This window comes from Melanerpes formicivorus, unplaced genomic scaffold, assembly GCF_026170545.1.
Source record: "Melanerpes formicivorus ecotype bairdi unplaced genomic scaffold, bMelFor1.0.p_v2 SCAF_5, whole genome shotgun sequence".
Lineage (NCBI taxonomy): Eukaryota > Metazoa > Chordata > Aves > Piciformes > Picidae > Melanerpes > Melanerpes formicivorus.
The window spans coordinates 12,891,946-12,907,679 of NW_027142357.1; the positions used below are offsets into that span (position 1 = coordinate 12,891,946).

The following is a 15,734-nucleotide window of genomic DNA, read 5'->3' on the forward strand; positions in this document are numbered from 1 at the left end:
CTTCTCCACCTGCCCTCCCTGCCTCCAGCCACCATCATCCTGCTTTCATTGCACAAAGAAACTCTGGAAGAGATTGCTGCCCTCCCCTAAATATCTACCACCAAGTGTGGTGCAGCAGGCTCCTGAACCAAGATGATCCAGCAGGCGATAATGACACCTGGCTGGACAAAGTCCAGTGTCACCAGGGTGCAGAAAAACATGGTCTTAGTCAGGAGCTGCTCTTTGGTCTGGCACCTCTGCTGGCTGAGCAGCGCTGGTGGAGGGGACAGGCAGATACTGGGAGGAAGAACCACCCTTTGTTCACTGGCCCCATCAGCTGGGGCCAGTGAGCAACCCTGCTGTTACACAGCAGTTTGGATGCCAGATCCAAACAGCTCACCCCTGCTCACAGCAGTGGACAAAAGTGCTCAAAACTCATGTCCTTCATCCACAAAGCAGTTGCTTTTCTTGGTGAAAGCGAAGCCACATCTTGGAGTAAACTACCAGGAGCAGAGTGAGTGTGTTGTGCTGTGCCTCTGCCAGCCCCATTGCTTCCCTCTCCAAGCAGTTCCCACTATCCAGCACCATCCAGTTTGTGGTTGTGGTGGGGACCATGGCACACAAGTGGCATCACTGCCCATCTCAGAAACTATTTTCACACTGCTGGAGTTTTCTTTTGCATGTGCCTGGTCTTTGCTTTCCCTCCTTTTCTTAAGGAAGGTCACAGAGTTTACAAGGAGTCTTTCCAAAAAGGATGCATCATCCTTGCAACAATCTGACACCTTGCTTTCTCCAACCAGGAGTTGAGCTGGTGAGTCAAAGGAACTGTAAGTACCACGTGCATCAGCCTCACAAGCTGGTTGTGGAGCTGAACTGATAGGAATCGGTCTCCTTTTTTGGACAAATTTTCTCCGTGCAGGGTCAGATGAAGAGTTGTCTCTGTCATCAAAACTCACACCGGTTCATCTATGGAAAGGTGTGCAGGGAGAGAACCATCTCAGTGCCCCATAAGCTCTGCATCTACAGGTTAGGGTGCACACAGAGAGGTCCCTGCCCCAGCCACCACTGCAGCCCCTACATTGAGATATTTGTATGGCTGGTCAACCGAATGGATGCCAGATCTTCCATTCCTTTACTGAGCTATTTCATCCAGAGCTCTGCAGATTGTTTCTGGATGCTCGTTGCAGAGCCATCTCCTGAGCAGGATGCAAGAGCAGCACATCATGGACCAGGCTTTCCTGCTTTCCCAGGACAGGTGCTGATGGATTGCTTCAGGCAGTTGGGCTTTTGCTGTCCTTAGCACTTGGTAGCTGGGTTCCCACCCTCTTTGTTGCCCTCCCCTCTCCCGCACAGAGGCCAGCAGCGACTCTTTGCATCACACACCACACTAGACACAGGCAGCAGGTCTGTGTCCCATGGGCAGGGAGGGCAGCTGTCACCTGCCATTTCCAGCAGGGTGCTCTGGCTTCCTCTGCAAGATGGTGTCCTTCAATCTCAAGTGTGAAATCCCTCCCTCCCTCTCTCTGCAAAAGCTGCCATTTCAGAGATCAAGTTGGCAGCTTCAGAAACACACCCTCAGTCTAATTCCTCACCAGCTAACCAGAACCACCATTTAAAGGGCATGCACAGCATTTTGTGATGTTTCACTTATTGTTTTGCTGCTGCTAGCAATATCAATATACAGAAACAATGATGAAACTTAGCAATGATATAGCTCTTTATATTTTCAAATCTCTGTACAAACATTAATTAAAGCAAGGTAGTATGCAAAACAGTCATTGCTTAGAATAATTGACTGATGGGTTGTGCTTCAGCGGTGACACCAGGATAGGAACAAGTGTGCTGTAAGGAAAGAGACAAACCAGAGGTAAAATGAGGTCTCATCCTCAAAGCTGGGATTGTGAATGAAGAAGGTAACTGTTGAGGACACTGAGAGTGTTCTTTAATATCCTTACACCAGGTAGGTAGAGCTAATGTATTCACACTATCACACAGGAAGATTGGGGAAGAATAAATGCTTAATGCAAATAATATGCAGCAATATAGAAGTATAAATATATATTCACACACACATTTATCTTAAATTTGTCAAAGACGTCTCAGCCGAACTACAACAAAAATGATATTGGTATGATAATGGTGAAGATAGCAAAAATGTAAAATATACTGCCATGACCTTGACTGTGAATCTTTCTCTCCAGGCAACAGCAGCCCTCGGTACCGACAGCAAACACAGATCTTAATACCTCTTGTCTGTAATGACTTAAGAAAACAAAACAAAGCTGACCATAAAACTCATTCCTGCACATGCAGATGCTATGGGCACAATTATCTGCCCATTTATTAACAGGCCAGAGTTTTGTCTGAAAGGTTCTGAAAAACACCATACACTGACATGACTCATGGAGAAACTCAGATTCTATCTGCTCTCCACCAGCTCTGACAGGTTTAGGATTTCAGCCATAGCTCATTTTTTGCAGCAGTCCCTGTTGGTTTGCACTGTTCCTACCACTGCCAGCTTAACAGAAACAATGAGAGAAGTTTTATCATAAGCACCGTAACAGCTTAGGCATGTGATACTGGTGAATAGACTTAGGGGCCTTAGTTTTATCCACCTGTGTGTTTTAGAGACACACATCACCTGCCAAGTGATGAAACTCAACACTTCCTGCATCTGCAAATGCACAACCTGCCTGCCACAGACACCCATGCAACCTTCTTCCTTGGGATTCAACCCAAAATTATTGCAAATTCTCCATGCCAGTTGTTTCCATAAAGGAACAGCAGCAAGCTCAGTCTACCCTAAAAGCCTCAGACACAGCTGGGGCCTGCCTGTGCTGGAATATCTCTTGAAGGGGTAGTGGCTGGGAAGTACCTGTTGCTGAGCAGACAATTCCTTTGGCTCACGGCCCCACTTCTCCACACCAGTATCCTGCCCCAAGGCTTCTCAAGCAGAGCAGGAGGGAGCAGAAATCCCATCCCATGCCACCATTTCTGCTTAATAAACTAGAGCAAGCACCTATTTCAATTTCTCTCTCCTCATCCTCCTGCTTCAGTTGGATGCTGACTCAGCAACAGCTGTAGCATATCACACTGAGCCCCTGGCAGGACAGGACACCAAGCCCAGGCCACTGCACTAGGGTGCAGCAGGGACCACCACTGCACCAGCCCCCTCCTGGCCCCATGTCTAGTATCCCTTTCAAAAATCCTTGTTAGCTCTACGTAACCCTAGGATAAATGTCAGCTTCTCTCCAAACAGGACTGTGCTAAGTGAATACATAATCTTTTAAATAAATCACTTGGGGTTAGAAAAGAAAACCAAAACATGGCAATTCTGAGACAGGGTAATTAAATGCTTTACATTATATTTCTGTGGGTTCTTATGTTTTCTATAACACTAGACACTTCTGACTGCATACCTGAACTGCAGCTCCTCTTCTTTTTCAGTAAACTTTGGGATAATTTTCACAGTGGACATTTTACAATGGTAAGAAAAGCAAAGAATTCAAAGTGAAGCTTCTTCACAAGCATGAGCCTCCCAAGCATTAAAGCCTAGTTTAAGGAATGGCAATAAGCCTTCACTATTTAGTAAACCATTGATACTGAAAAAAATAAAATCTCAATTATGTAGTGACTGCAACCAGACAATTCTTAGATTTGATCCTCAGTTCCTGTTTGGGTCTTCTTAAGCAGACAGCTTGGTTTCAAAAGGCAGCACTACTCTTCCATAAGAGGCACACTCTGCTGCATGCTACCAGGCACTCTGAAACAACAGCTTTATTTCATGCATGTTTTCACTGAGAGAGCAAGGTGAAATTTATTTTCTTCCCTTGGGTCAATGGCACTCTTGGACATCACAGAACCAGACTGATGAAGTGCAACACCAGCTCTAAGATCCTTAGACTTTCAGCTGCAAGTTATTTTCGATATAGAGGATGTACACAGTAATAGCACACAAAAATCTTCTACTCCTGAGTTTCCTATGCATAACCAGCCATGAAAAGATTTCTCTAAGATTAGGAGAAGATTAAAATCGCAACTGTACAGAAACCCTGCTGCTGTGCATTCCTAGGCACGCAGAGTCACGACTACCATCACTAGCTACATGAGGGTGAGAGGGGGCTGCAAGCGCAGAGCTATGTGGACATCCACAGCGTTGGGGGAGGACAGGTGCTAACGAGCTCCTACACACAATACGCTTCACACACAAGCAGTAAGAAATAATCTATAGTTATTACCAGGTCCTGAGTACAGCCATAACCAATATTTCAAGTGTTAACCTTTAAGCCCAAATTTTCTTAACATGACCCTGCAGAACATATATATTTCAAACACCTATATTTATAATTACCTATTTTGCTAACCTACAAACTTTATTATAGCTAGACTGCCAGCTGCAGAAACACACTTTAAATTAGATTTCAAGTATTCATCAACATTAAAGTTGTTACTCTAAGTCCTTTGAAGATCCTGAGACAAACACTTGTAGTCCATCAAAAATAAGAAAAAAAAAAAATCAAAAGAACTGAAGCAGCTCCCAGAGCAGCATTGCAAGTCTCTGTGCAGGCCAGCTCCCATCCACTCAGCCCAGGCTTTTCAGACAAGATTGCTCAGCCTCACAGCTCCCAATGGCATTGGTCATCCACAACATTCAGCAGCTGCTGCAAGCTGAGCTGCCTTATCTTTTGCAGTCGCTCAAAATTGCATACATGGCTCCCAGCTCCTGCTCGGCGATGGTGAGCTGTGAGGAATGAGGGAGCACCAGCAATCACAACTCTGCCTCCCAACTTTTTTCTATGTATTAACTGCACAAAAAAGAGCAAGCAAGTGAAGGAAGCCAAGCAGTATTTTATTGACTCCTAGACGACAGATATGGATTGCATACAACCCTGGAAAACTTCTTGCTTTTAAAAATCCCAGAATTATAAACAAGAGAACTCATTCCTCATAAATAACCTGACACTTTTCCTTCATCAAAAGGTTTTGGCATGGAACACATTTCCTTTACAGCTTAATTTTTCATTGTTCATCTGAACAGTTTAAAAAACTAGGTCTCTAATAATACTTAAATATATTGCTCATATTTGTGACTTCATAAAAAAAATAGTTTGAGCTAATACTTTCCTAGTCATCAAAAAAAAAATAATCCAGAGAGAGACTAACTTTTTAATGAGCACTTCGGAAAGAAGAGTAAAAATAATTTGCTGAAAATTATCAAAAGTCTTTGTTTATCAATAGACTGAGCCCCTTAAAAACCTGTATTTCACCTAAGAGCAGTAACCCTCTCGAGAAAACACACACAGTGCACCCACCGTTCCCTCAGTCCTGCAAACTCACATCCTGCACCTCCTCAACTACAGCCACAACAGAATCTCTACATGAATGAGACAAGGTTGATCTCAAAGACAGATGCCCATGTGCTTGCAAGGCCTGACCACATACAATTGAAGCCCTTTACAAATAAGTCAGTCTAAACCTCAGCTGGATGATGACCACAAAAGCCTTGTCAGGTTGGCAGAGGCCATGACAGTACTTTTGGTTTTAATGAGTAGCAGACAGGATGTCTTTATGTCACCGAAGAAGCTGAATTAACACGGCTTGCAACATTTGTTTCTCTGGCATCTGGAAAAGGCAGTAACCTCTGGAAGTGTCAGGTTTTGCCAAGGGGATCACTAGGCCACAGACTTGCTCAGCTTCCCATAGCAGTGCTGACTATTACCCATATCACTAACAATGCATTGTTTGCACCTCAAGGCATTGCTTCCAAAACACAAACCCAGGGGCTTCAAACTAACACATATGTGATTTTCAGTCTTGATCATTCTCTGAAGTTGAAAATTAGTTCCTATTTGAGCAATAACAAAGCAATACATCTCCTTGGCAGTCATGATTGACCAGAAGTGGTTTTACATCCAAGTCTCCAGCACCCCAAGTATATTCTAATGCCCCAGAGGTGTTGGGGCTGAGGTATGGCAACTCCACTTATAGCTTCATGATACAGAGGCTTTGGCCATGAAGCTGGCTGAAGGGACCCATGCTCTGTTCCACTCTATTGCCTCTGCAGATGCATAAATACAACTCCAAACTGGATCTCTGACCCAATGTGGGTCTAAAAGCAATCCTTGACTCAACTTCAAAGCATGGACCAGCCTGCTGGTCTGATGTCCTGTGTAGCACACGCAAGAGGTGGGGGAGTGGAGGGACAGGAACCAGCAGCTGGAGCATTGGTGCACCAATTTGGCTTGACAGGCTAACTTCAACATCACAAAATATCATTATTTGCAAAGGGAACACAGAGAATCTCTGAGACGCTCTTCAGAAAGCACAGGTGATCCCTGGATGGGCAGGAGCTATGGGATGGGTTTGGACACACTCCATGTGAGCAGAGAAGCTATACCAGACATGGCCTCATCTGCTCCTAAACATCACATACTAAAAAGCATTTTTAAAAATGCCTTCTATACACCAGTTAATCAAACTGATCTCTCAATATTTCCCTTCAATCTTACATTGCTATATAAAGCAGAAGTGTCTGCACCTTTAGGAAAAACATCTTCCAAGTAATCATCAAAGCAAACAAAAGCATGTTTGAGAGCAACTTACCTAATTAGCTCCATGAAGACGATCACACATGTAAAGACAAAGAAATCCCAGAAACACAACTTGGGTGAAAGCAGATATAACTCACACAGAAGATTTTTTAACAACTTTTTGTCCATACAAGGGGAAAGCAATTAATATCCAGCAAGTGACTGGTTTTGGCAATTCAGTCTTAGTGCCATTGAAATGAGCAATTATTTCTTTTTTCAGTTGTCATAGTACTGTTACAGGTGCGATTGTATTCCGATGAGTTCGTGGGATACACAAATCGTGAACTTTTAATCAGGCTTCTGCACATATAGACTAAACTTCTTAACCCAAAAGTAATTATTTTGCTGTTTCCAGTTTACAATGATAAAAAAAAAAAAAATGAAGACTTCACAATGTGTGTAAATGGGAGGTAAATGTATTTTTAAAAACAGAATAGAAAGCTGCATGTTAAAAACTGGGTCACAGACTAATAAATACATACATCAAAGACATGAAATTTTCAGCAGCTGGTTTTAAAGAGCAAGAAAGTGGGGAAAAACTAGCTGTCCAGACTCCATTCTGGCTCTGTGGTCTTCTATATGCTAGAAATATCTGCAGTTCAAAAACAAGTTAACAGAGTAGACTCAGTTTTGTCAGCTATTTTTTTGTATAAAAAATTATGCTACCTCGTAGAAGTGTGGTGTAAAACCTAGAGAAACTTCAATTTCTTCATGCACTTGATGACACTGAATTATTTTAACCCAGAAAAAATGAGTCATTGTATACTGTAAGGACAGCCTTAATGCAAATTTTCTAAAGTAAAAGTATTTCTAGAAATACACCATAAATTAATTTCCCATAACAAAACACACAATTATGTGTCAAATCATCATTGATTTTCAAAACTCAGGGAAAACAGAAACAGGAACTTAAAAAAAAGGAAAAAGAAAAAGAAAACAAAGGAAAAGAACCGACTCCAAAGAGTAAAAAGATGTTTTGATGGCTGTGGAGATGCCAGAAAGCAATGCTGGACACCAGGAATTTCCAGAACAACCCAACCCCCTTTCCAAAGTGATGTGGAGTCTGTGAATTAGACCGTGAGAGAAAATTGATCCTGTTCAATGGGCTTCTCCACCCAGGCTCCCAGTCCTGCCTTCAGGAATGCTTTAAACAAGCACTCTTTGGCAGTTTGATACTCAGTGGCTCCTTGCTTGGTTTCGTGGTACAGGTTAGGCTTGGGAATCTTTGAGCGCAAGCTGGAGGAAAGCTGTGTGGCATAAAGGGTGAGAAAAGGAGAGAGACAAGAAACTAAGTCAAACAGTTTGAGACTAACAAAGTTATTAAAAGAACTATTACTAAAACAAGTCAATAAACTACTGAACCAAATGTTCAGAACAAGGTAGACAAGTTCATAGTACTGCTCCCTCCAGCCACCATTATTCCATACCCAGCTTCATTGCACCCAACAGCAACATTTGCATCTTGCAAAGTGAGCTCTTCGGCAGCACTGCACCACAGCAGAGGCACTCCTGGGACTCCTCATCCCAGCAAGCCTGCCCTCTGCAGTGCCTGGATCAGCTTCCTTTGATGGGTGAAACCTAGACACTGACAGTTTGCTCTTTCTGAGAACTAAGCAAAACCTCAGCAATTTTGATTGCATTTTAACTGGGATTCTATTTCTAAATAAAATACAGGGAAGATGCAAGCTCAGTGGAGATAGCACCTTTTGTCTACTTAGCTATAAACCAAGGGCTATTAGATCCTTGCATCTTTTGGACCAGACACCTTCAAATGAAAGAATAAGCTACACAGCTGCATTGTTCTTTTCCATTACTATGTGGAGCAGTAGGTAACACCAAGCTCAGTTTAAAACAGGCATTTCATTAAGAATTAAGAAGAAGTGGCTCACCTTTGCATGAATGCGCATCCAGCGGCTGTAGAAAGCATGCTTGCAGAGGCGAGATGCACGACCCATTTCATCTTTGCCCGTTGTAGCATTAATAACTTCAAGACCAGTGTCTCCTACTGTCCAGTTCACACTGAAGTTTGGTGCTTTTCCTGGCTGACGGGCTTCTGCATTGCTAATACCTGAAAGAAATGCAATGTTTAATGACAATAGTAAACAGTAACTCTGGCATTTTATTTTTACTGGTGAATAAGCAATACAGCAGTTACTGAAATCACATCATTAAGCAGTCTTGCAAGGGTCTCTTTTATTCTGAGGACATTCTCCTGCAGATTTTTCACTGACTTACAGAGATACTACAATGCATATCTCATTCTCATCCTGGCTAAAGTGCTCTTTCCTTCTGTCCTTCCAACGCAGGGCAAATGTGTGTGTGGTCTCTTGTGAGACCACCCTTCTCAGTGGAGGGGATCACTGGGAGGTCTGTAGCAAAGGTCCATAGGGACAGGAACAAGAGTACCCTGCCACATACACCTCAAGAGAATCTGGTCTTGCTTACAGTACAAGCCAATGAACTGATTACCAACTTGAAGATAATTCTGAAGCAGAAAGCAAGTTGCTTTACTTCTGCACAAGAAACCAGTTCTCAGAGCCCACTCAGCAGCAGGATGAGCCAAGCGTGGGAGAGGAGATACCACCAGCTTTTAACAGCTGTAACTCTCTAATCAATGTCCTTTCACTCTGCTGCTGTAAAAATTATGTTGTGAGGAGAAAGTTCTTCACAGAAAGAGTTGTTAGCCATTGGAATGGGCTACCCAGGGAGGTGGTGGAGTCACCATCCCTGGAGGTGTACAAGAGGAGATTGGACATGGCACTTGGTGCCATGGTTTAGTAGTCATGAGGTCTTGGGTGGCAGGTTGGACTTGATGATTTTTGAGGTCTCTTCCAACCTTATTGATTCTATGAAAAATTTAGGTGCATAGGGCTTATCTCATTTCAAAACGGGTGTGAAACTATGAATTCTGGTCACGTTTCACAAAAAACCTTCCACCTTTGGGCTGCAGTCTTATTTGGAGAGATCATGCTTACTTAGAAGGCCTACAATGTGCTTTTTCACTTTCCCTCATAAAAACAAAGTTAGGTCTTAGCAGTGGAGTAAGATGGTAGGATACCTTGCAAACCAAGGTATGAAGGCACACACATTTCAGTGCCTGTTGAGTATGTTACATTAAAAGCTACCAATCTATTTCCTCCTTCTTACAGGTACCAGGGCACAGCATGACTAGTGGAGCACTGGCACTGATGCTGTGGGCATCCAAGTTAGACAAAGTGAGCCCCATCTTCAGCATCCTCTGCCAAAAGACAAAACTGGCAGGCATTTGAATCTTTCAGCATAAATTCATCTGTTTCAGCTACCTCCCCACTTTACATGTCTACAGCTGCTCACAATGCCCAGAAATGGCAAACTGCAAGATTCAAGAGAGGACTTAGATCATTCTGGTCAGATGTTAAAATCAAAGTCATAAAAGATAATATTGGAAGGGACTTCGGGGATTATCTAGTCCGACCTTTCTTGGCGAAAGCACAGTCTAGACAAGCTGGCCCAGTACCCTGTTTGTGCAACACCTATCAAGTACAGCTTGGTCTCTGCTGATGTAGAAGCAAAGCCACCAGTAGTGTAACAGCAGTGAAATGAGGCTGGCTGCCTACCCAGCCTGCCTTGGATTTATTCCCCAAAGACACCCCAGCACTGCAGAGATGCAGCGGGTTGTATATCATGACTGTAGTGCCATGCTTGAAGGTGACAGCCATCGCTGCCATCCATGTGCAAACAACCCCTCTCCCGCACATACAGCAGGACAACGCTTGGTGCTCGCAAGCAGCAGCCAGGGTCACGAGCTTGGGTTGCACACTATGGGAAAGCTGAGGAGCTTATCAGTTTTGATCCTGCAGACATCACAGGGGTAGCAGAACTCTACCTTTAAGGCATCTCAGTTGTGTCACCAGAGAGAACAAGGGAATATAGAGCAATTGTTTCTTTCTAATAAGACACTGGTTTTACTTTAACACAGCTCTCACTGACAGCCTATTTCAAATCTACTCCAAAGTTCTGCTAGGTCATACCCTTTATAAAATCTAGAAAATTTGTATAAACTGAACATGCAGCAAGATGCATTTCTTGCTGATATTTGAAGCATAATCTAAGAAACAGTTAAGCCGACCTCAGTCACCTGGCTCACTTGGCCCTGGTCTCACAGCACCTCTGGGCCCAGACGTTGAGAGTGTGCAAGATATACATGGTCTAAACAACATAGTGTCATTCAGTTTGCTTACTATAATCAATTCCTTAATAAATAAGTAAACAAACATTGTGAAATATCAATCACATTGAACTTTCTGAACTTGTTTTGTTTTTATGCTTAATTATGTCAACCTGGTCACTATGACTGATAACCAGTAATTAAGTGAATAAATAAACAATAAAGAAATAATCTTACCATTCCCTATTTTCTTAAAATACAAGCAGAAAAAAATCAGAAGTGGAACTAAGACATTTCCTGAAGAACTCTTTTCTGATTTCTTTTAGGAAAGATGCATCCAGGAGCTAAAATACAGCAGGATGCTGTGGATCTACACCCACTGATCTGTAAACCGGTGAGCAGGGATGTAGAATATACAGGCTGACCAACTGGAAGGGTAGACAGCAGTCCCTGCTGAGCAAGTACTGTCAAGAGTCTCATGCAAGTGATACTTGAGGAAGACCCAGCAAGAAAAGAACTTTATGATTAGAGTAAAAAAACCCTCATCAAATCTTCTGCATTCTAATTCTTCAAAGGCATATAAAGTGAGGCTGCCTTTGTGAAGCTTAGATGAAACAGATCCATGCTGGACAAACTTCTTAATCAAAAAACTGGTTTTACCAAAACTGCTTAGGCAAGAGAGCTGAGAAATGACAAGCAGGTTGTTCATATTTTTTTTCTTCAAGATATCCATACTATTACCTTTGCTTTCATTTTATATATGACTGAAGAAGTACAAGGATCATATACAGTTCATCAAGTAATGAAAGACACCATTTGCTCCTCCTCTGCTCATGCCCTATCAGTCACACAAGCAAATCAAATAAAGATGAGGAAGCTGAACATCCAGTGTGCACTGCATTTCCATGGTGATTATACAAGCCCATTCCTTAGGTTATTTTGATGAATTAAATATATTTTGAAAGCCCAGAATGTCAAACAGACTTAAATAACAACATCCTATTCAGCTGCTTAATTATCTGCACAAACCCTGGAGAGATGGCAAAGGAGTCCCTGAAGGTGGATCAGGGGCAGCAAGGACAGGGAATAAAGGTCACCTCAGAAGGAAAATGTCTCTAACACTTTAGATGGACCATTATCTTCCCCCTCAAAATCTAGACATAAACAGCACAATAAGATGGAACAAGTAATGGCAGAGATAGCTAGGAAAGAAGTATTTCATTGTCCTTTGAGAACTGACAGAACCAAGCTATTCAGAGAACACTGTTCAAAACTTACTGTTGAATATTATTATAATGGGGTATAATAAGCAAAAGCAAAGGTCACAGCTCTTTGTGCCAGTGTTTATACAAATAATAAGGTTTGACAGTTCTTTGGAGACAGAGATCAAAAATCTTCATTAAAAAGGAGATGAGATAGAGAGCTGAAAAATAGTGATGTGAAGAGGAGGATAAGGTACCAAGAAAAGGGGGAGGGGGGAAGATCACCAAAGGACCTGCTGAAGGACTGATTTTTGTTTTTAAAAAAAAAAATAAATGCAAATGTAGGCAGCAGTCAGAGGAGTGCTGAGGCATAAAGATTTATAATAATCACTCTTGCTGTGGTGGCTAAAACTGAAAAAACAAATGTTTTGAAAAATAGTGGGTGAGCTCCTAGGCCAGAGGCCCTCTCCACAGGCAATGGGCCAGAGGAGACATCCCAAATTGAGGTGCCGGGAACAATAGCTCTAGCACACGAATATGACATAAGGAAACACCACTTATGGCACACAGACAATATTCAGCCATGTTCAATGAAGCTAAAGATGAGGCAAGCAGGAACAACAGTCATGGTACACAACCTCTCATCATAAACCACTCTAGTTCTCCAGGATTAAAAGTGGCCAATGTGACTCAATTTTTTTCAGTTCAGAGGTGTGCCAGGGAACCACCAGTCAACAACCACAACATATACACCAAGGCAGCTCCAGGAACTTCAATATCCCACTGCTGGGTACAGATGTGTGGGGAAGAATAGGGATAGGATAGGATAGGACAGGATAGGACAGGATAGGACAGAATAGAACAGAATAGAATAGAACAGAATAGAACAGAATAGAACAGAATAGAACAGAATAGAATAGAATAGAATAGAATAGAATAGAATAGAATAGAATAGAATAGAATAGAATAGAATAGAATAGAATAGAATAGAATAGAATAGAACAGAACAGAACAGAATAGAACAGAATAGAACAGAATAGAACAGAACAGAACAGAATAGAACAGAACAGAACAGAACAGGTTGGAAGAGACCTTTGAGATCATTGAGTCCAACCTATCAAAACAGCCTCAGTAACTGAAGACTGGATTTTCAAGAAGCCCAGGGAGGAGATGGCCTGTCTGGAAAGATCATGGAGCAGATCCTCCTGGAGTCACTACTCGCTCAAAAGAATAGTGAAGAGGTGATTGGGAACAGTCAGCATGGCTTTGCCAAGGGCAAATCCTGCCTGACCAACCTGGTGGCCTTCTATGAGCAGGTGACAAAATTAATAGATGAGGGGCGAGCAACTGATGTCATTTACCTGGACCTGAGCAAAGCCTTCGACACTGTCCCGCACCACATCCTGGTCTCCAAACTGGTGACACATGGGTTTGATGGGTGGACCACTAGATGGATAAGGAACTGGCTTGATGGCCGCACCCAAAGAGTGGCTGTCAATGGCTCCATGTCCCAGTGGAGGCCAGTGACAAGCGGAGTCCCTCAGGGATCAGTCCTGGGACCTGTCTTGTTCAACATCTTTGTGGGTGACATGGACAGTGGCATTGAGTGCACCCTCAGCAAGTTTGCTGATGACACCAAGCTGTGTGGTGCAGCAGACACGCTGGAGGGAAGGGAGGCCATCCAGAGGGACCTTGACAGGCTGGAGAGGTGGGCACAAGCCAACCTCATGAAGTTCAATAAGAGCAAGTGCAGGGTCCTGCATCTGGGTCGAGGCAATCCCAGGCACAAATACAGGCTGGGCAGTGACTGGCTGGAAAGCAGCCCTGAGGAGAGAGACTTGGGGGTGCTGGTGGACAAAAAGCTCAACATGAGCTCTCAATGTGCACTTGCAGCCCGCAAAGCCAATCAGATCCTGGGCTGCATCAGGAGAAGTGTGGCTAGCAGGTCGAGGGAGGTGATCCTCCCCCTCTACTCAGCCCTGGTGAGACCCCACCTGGAGTACTGTGTCCAGTTCTGGAGCCCCTATTACAAGAGGGATCTGGAGGTGCTGGAACGTGTCCAGAGAAGGGCCACAAGGATGATCAGAGGGCTGGAGCACCTCTCCTATGAGGACAGACTGAAGGAGTTGGGGCTGTTCAGTCTGCAGAAGAGAAGGCTCCCAGGTGACCTAATTGTGGCCTTCCAGTATCTGAAGGGGGCCCACAGAAAGGCTAGGGAAGGACTTCTCAGGATCTCAGGTAGTGATAGGACTAGGGGGAATGGAATGAAGCTGGAGGTGGGGAGATTCAGGCTAGATGTGAGGAGGAGGTTAGAGTGGTGAAACCCTGGAATGTGTTGTCCAGGGAGGTGGTTGAGGCCCCGTCCCTGGGGGCGTTTAAGAGCAGGCTGGATGAGGCTCTGTCCAGGCTGATCTAGTGTGGGGTGTCCCTGCCCATGGCAGGGGGGTTGGAACTAGATGATCCTTGTGGTCCCTTCCAACCCTGAATGAAACTATGAAACTATATCTACCTTAAAAAGAGACTTAAGGGACCCCTGTATGAAAATGGTCTTGGGAAAAGACAACACAGATGGAGACACTGAAGCTCTATGCAGACCTGGAAAGTGTGCATGAGGCGGGAAAACGGAGGTGAATACCCCACCACCAATCCAAACCTGCTGTCTTGAAGAACTGATAAAAATTCCCAGAAATCAGTCAGAAGCAGTCCATACATCAGCTACTATGCCCATACAGCTGTATATTAACTATATTTAGTACTGTGGGTGTTGTAACTGTTACTTTCTTGTTAATATGAGGACAAATATGTTATTTAACATTTTAGTACATCCTAGTTCAGGGAATCCTTACTAACTGTCTTTCTTATCTAGACAAACACTCTTTAATCACTATGCTTTTTCCCCCAATTCCTCCACAAATCTGATTCACAAAAATCACATCAAACTTCAAACATGCTTTAAAACACCACAGTTTGGGGTTTTTTTCCCTGGAAAATAAACAGACATATGCTAAAAGTCAAGTTCTACAAAACAAAAAAGCAATGCACACAACAAGAGAGAGGATAAGAGATTTCAGTTTTAAAGCTGTAACTAGCAGTTTTAGGATTTAAGGCACCTCGGAATTTTCCTTGGAAAGTCAGAGCTCAATTAGAAGTTATCATCTCTTAATTTAAATACTGCCATTCCTCTTAGCCCCACTAGAGCCTAGGATCAGTGCAAAGCCAAAGAACAGTACTGAAATGTTCAGCAGCAGCAGCTGCAAAGGACAACCACTAACTACACCAGCTGGTACCTGCCACATTGCTGGCTGTCAGAAACATTTAATACTCTAATAAAAATACTTCCAAAGAATATGCCACCAGGCTCTGAATGCAGCATTTGTGCATTAACCTACAATGTGGAAATTAAAATATTATGATTACTAGGTGATGGAAACAGGTTGGGTGCCATGCTAATGAAAGCTGCTGCTGCATCCAACAGAGATTGATAAAAAGAAAATGCAACCAGTGGCAGCTTAGATGTTCTCTCCATCCGTTTTTAGTTGGTTATTGATCTAGAAATTGGGAACCAAATGTGTCAGTATTGGCATATTGATTAATGACATGGCTGTTCAACAAACATCTGCAATGGCAAGAGAAGTGACAGTGAGAGCTAACACACTATTTCCAGGATGGGAAGAGGTGTCACTATGCTGGGGCCTTCCACTTGCCTCACATAATGCTACTGCATGCTCCGGACAGCAATTATGGGAAGGTTCATACTCCATTTCTTTTCACCTTTTAACTCATGAAAGGTTCTTGCTATGCTTGATATTTCTGACC

At 43.2% G+C, this 15,734-nt stretch overlaps 1 protein-coding gene across 5 annotated transcripts in view; it reads right to left on the reverse strand.

Moving 5' to 3' along the window:
• Positions 1-1,674: 1,674 nt before the first annotated feature.
• The window catches only part of ADARB1 (adenosine deaminase RNA specific B1), a 74,620-nt gene continuing 60,560 nt past the window's right edge, over positions 1,675-15,734 (reverse strand). For 4 of the 5 annotated variants that reach the window (XM_068138214.1, XM_068138215.1, XM_068138212.1 and 1 more), the window contains 2 exons: positions 8,459-8,637; positions 1,675-7,816 (listed from right to left, as the gene is read on the reverse strand). In XM_068138214.1, coding sequence (XP_067994315.1) covers positions 7,640-7,816; positions 8,459-8,637 — 356 coding nt within the window. In that variant the 3' untranslated portion in view covers positions 1,675-7,639. The remainder of the gene's footprint in view (positions 7,817-8,458; positions 8,638-15,734) is intronic. The other variant, XM_068138211.1, reaches the window with a different exon arrangement.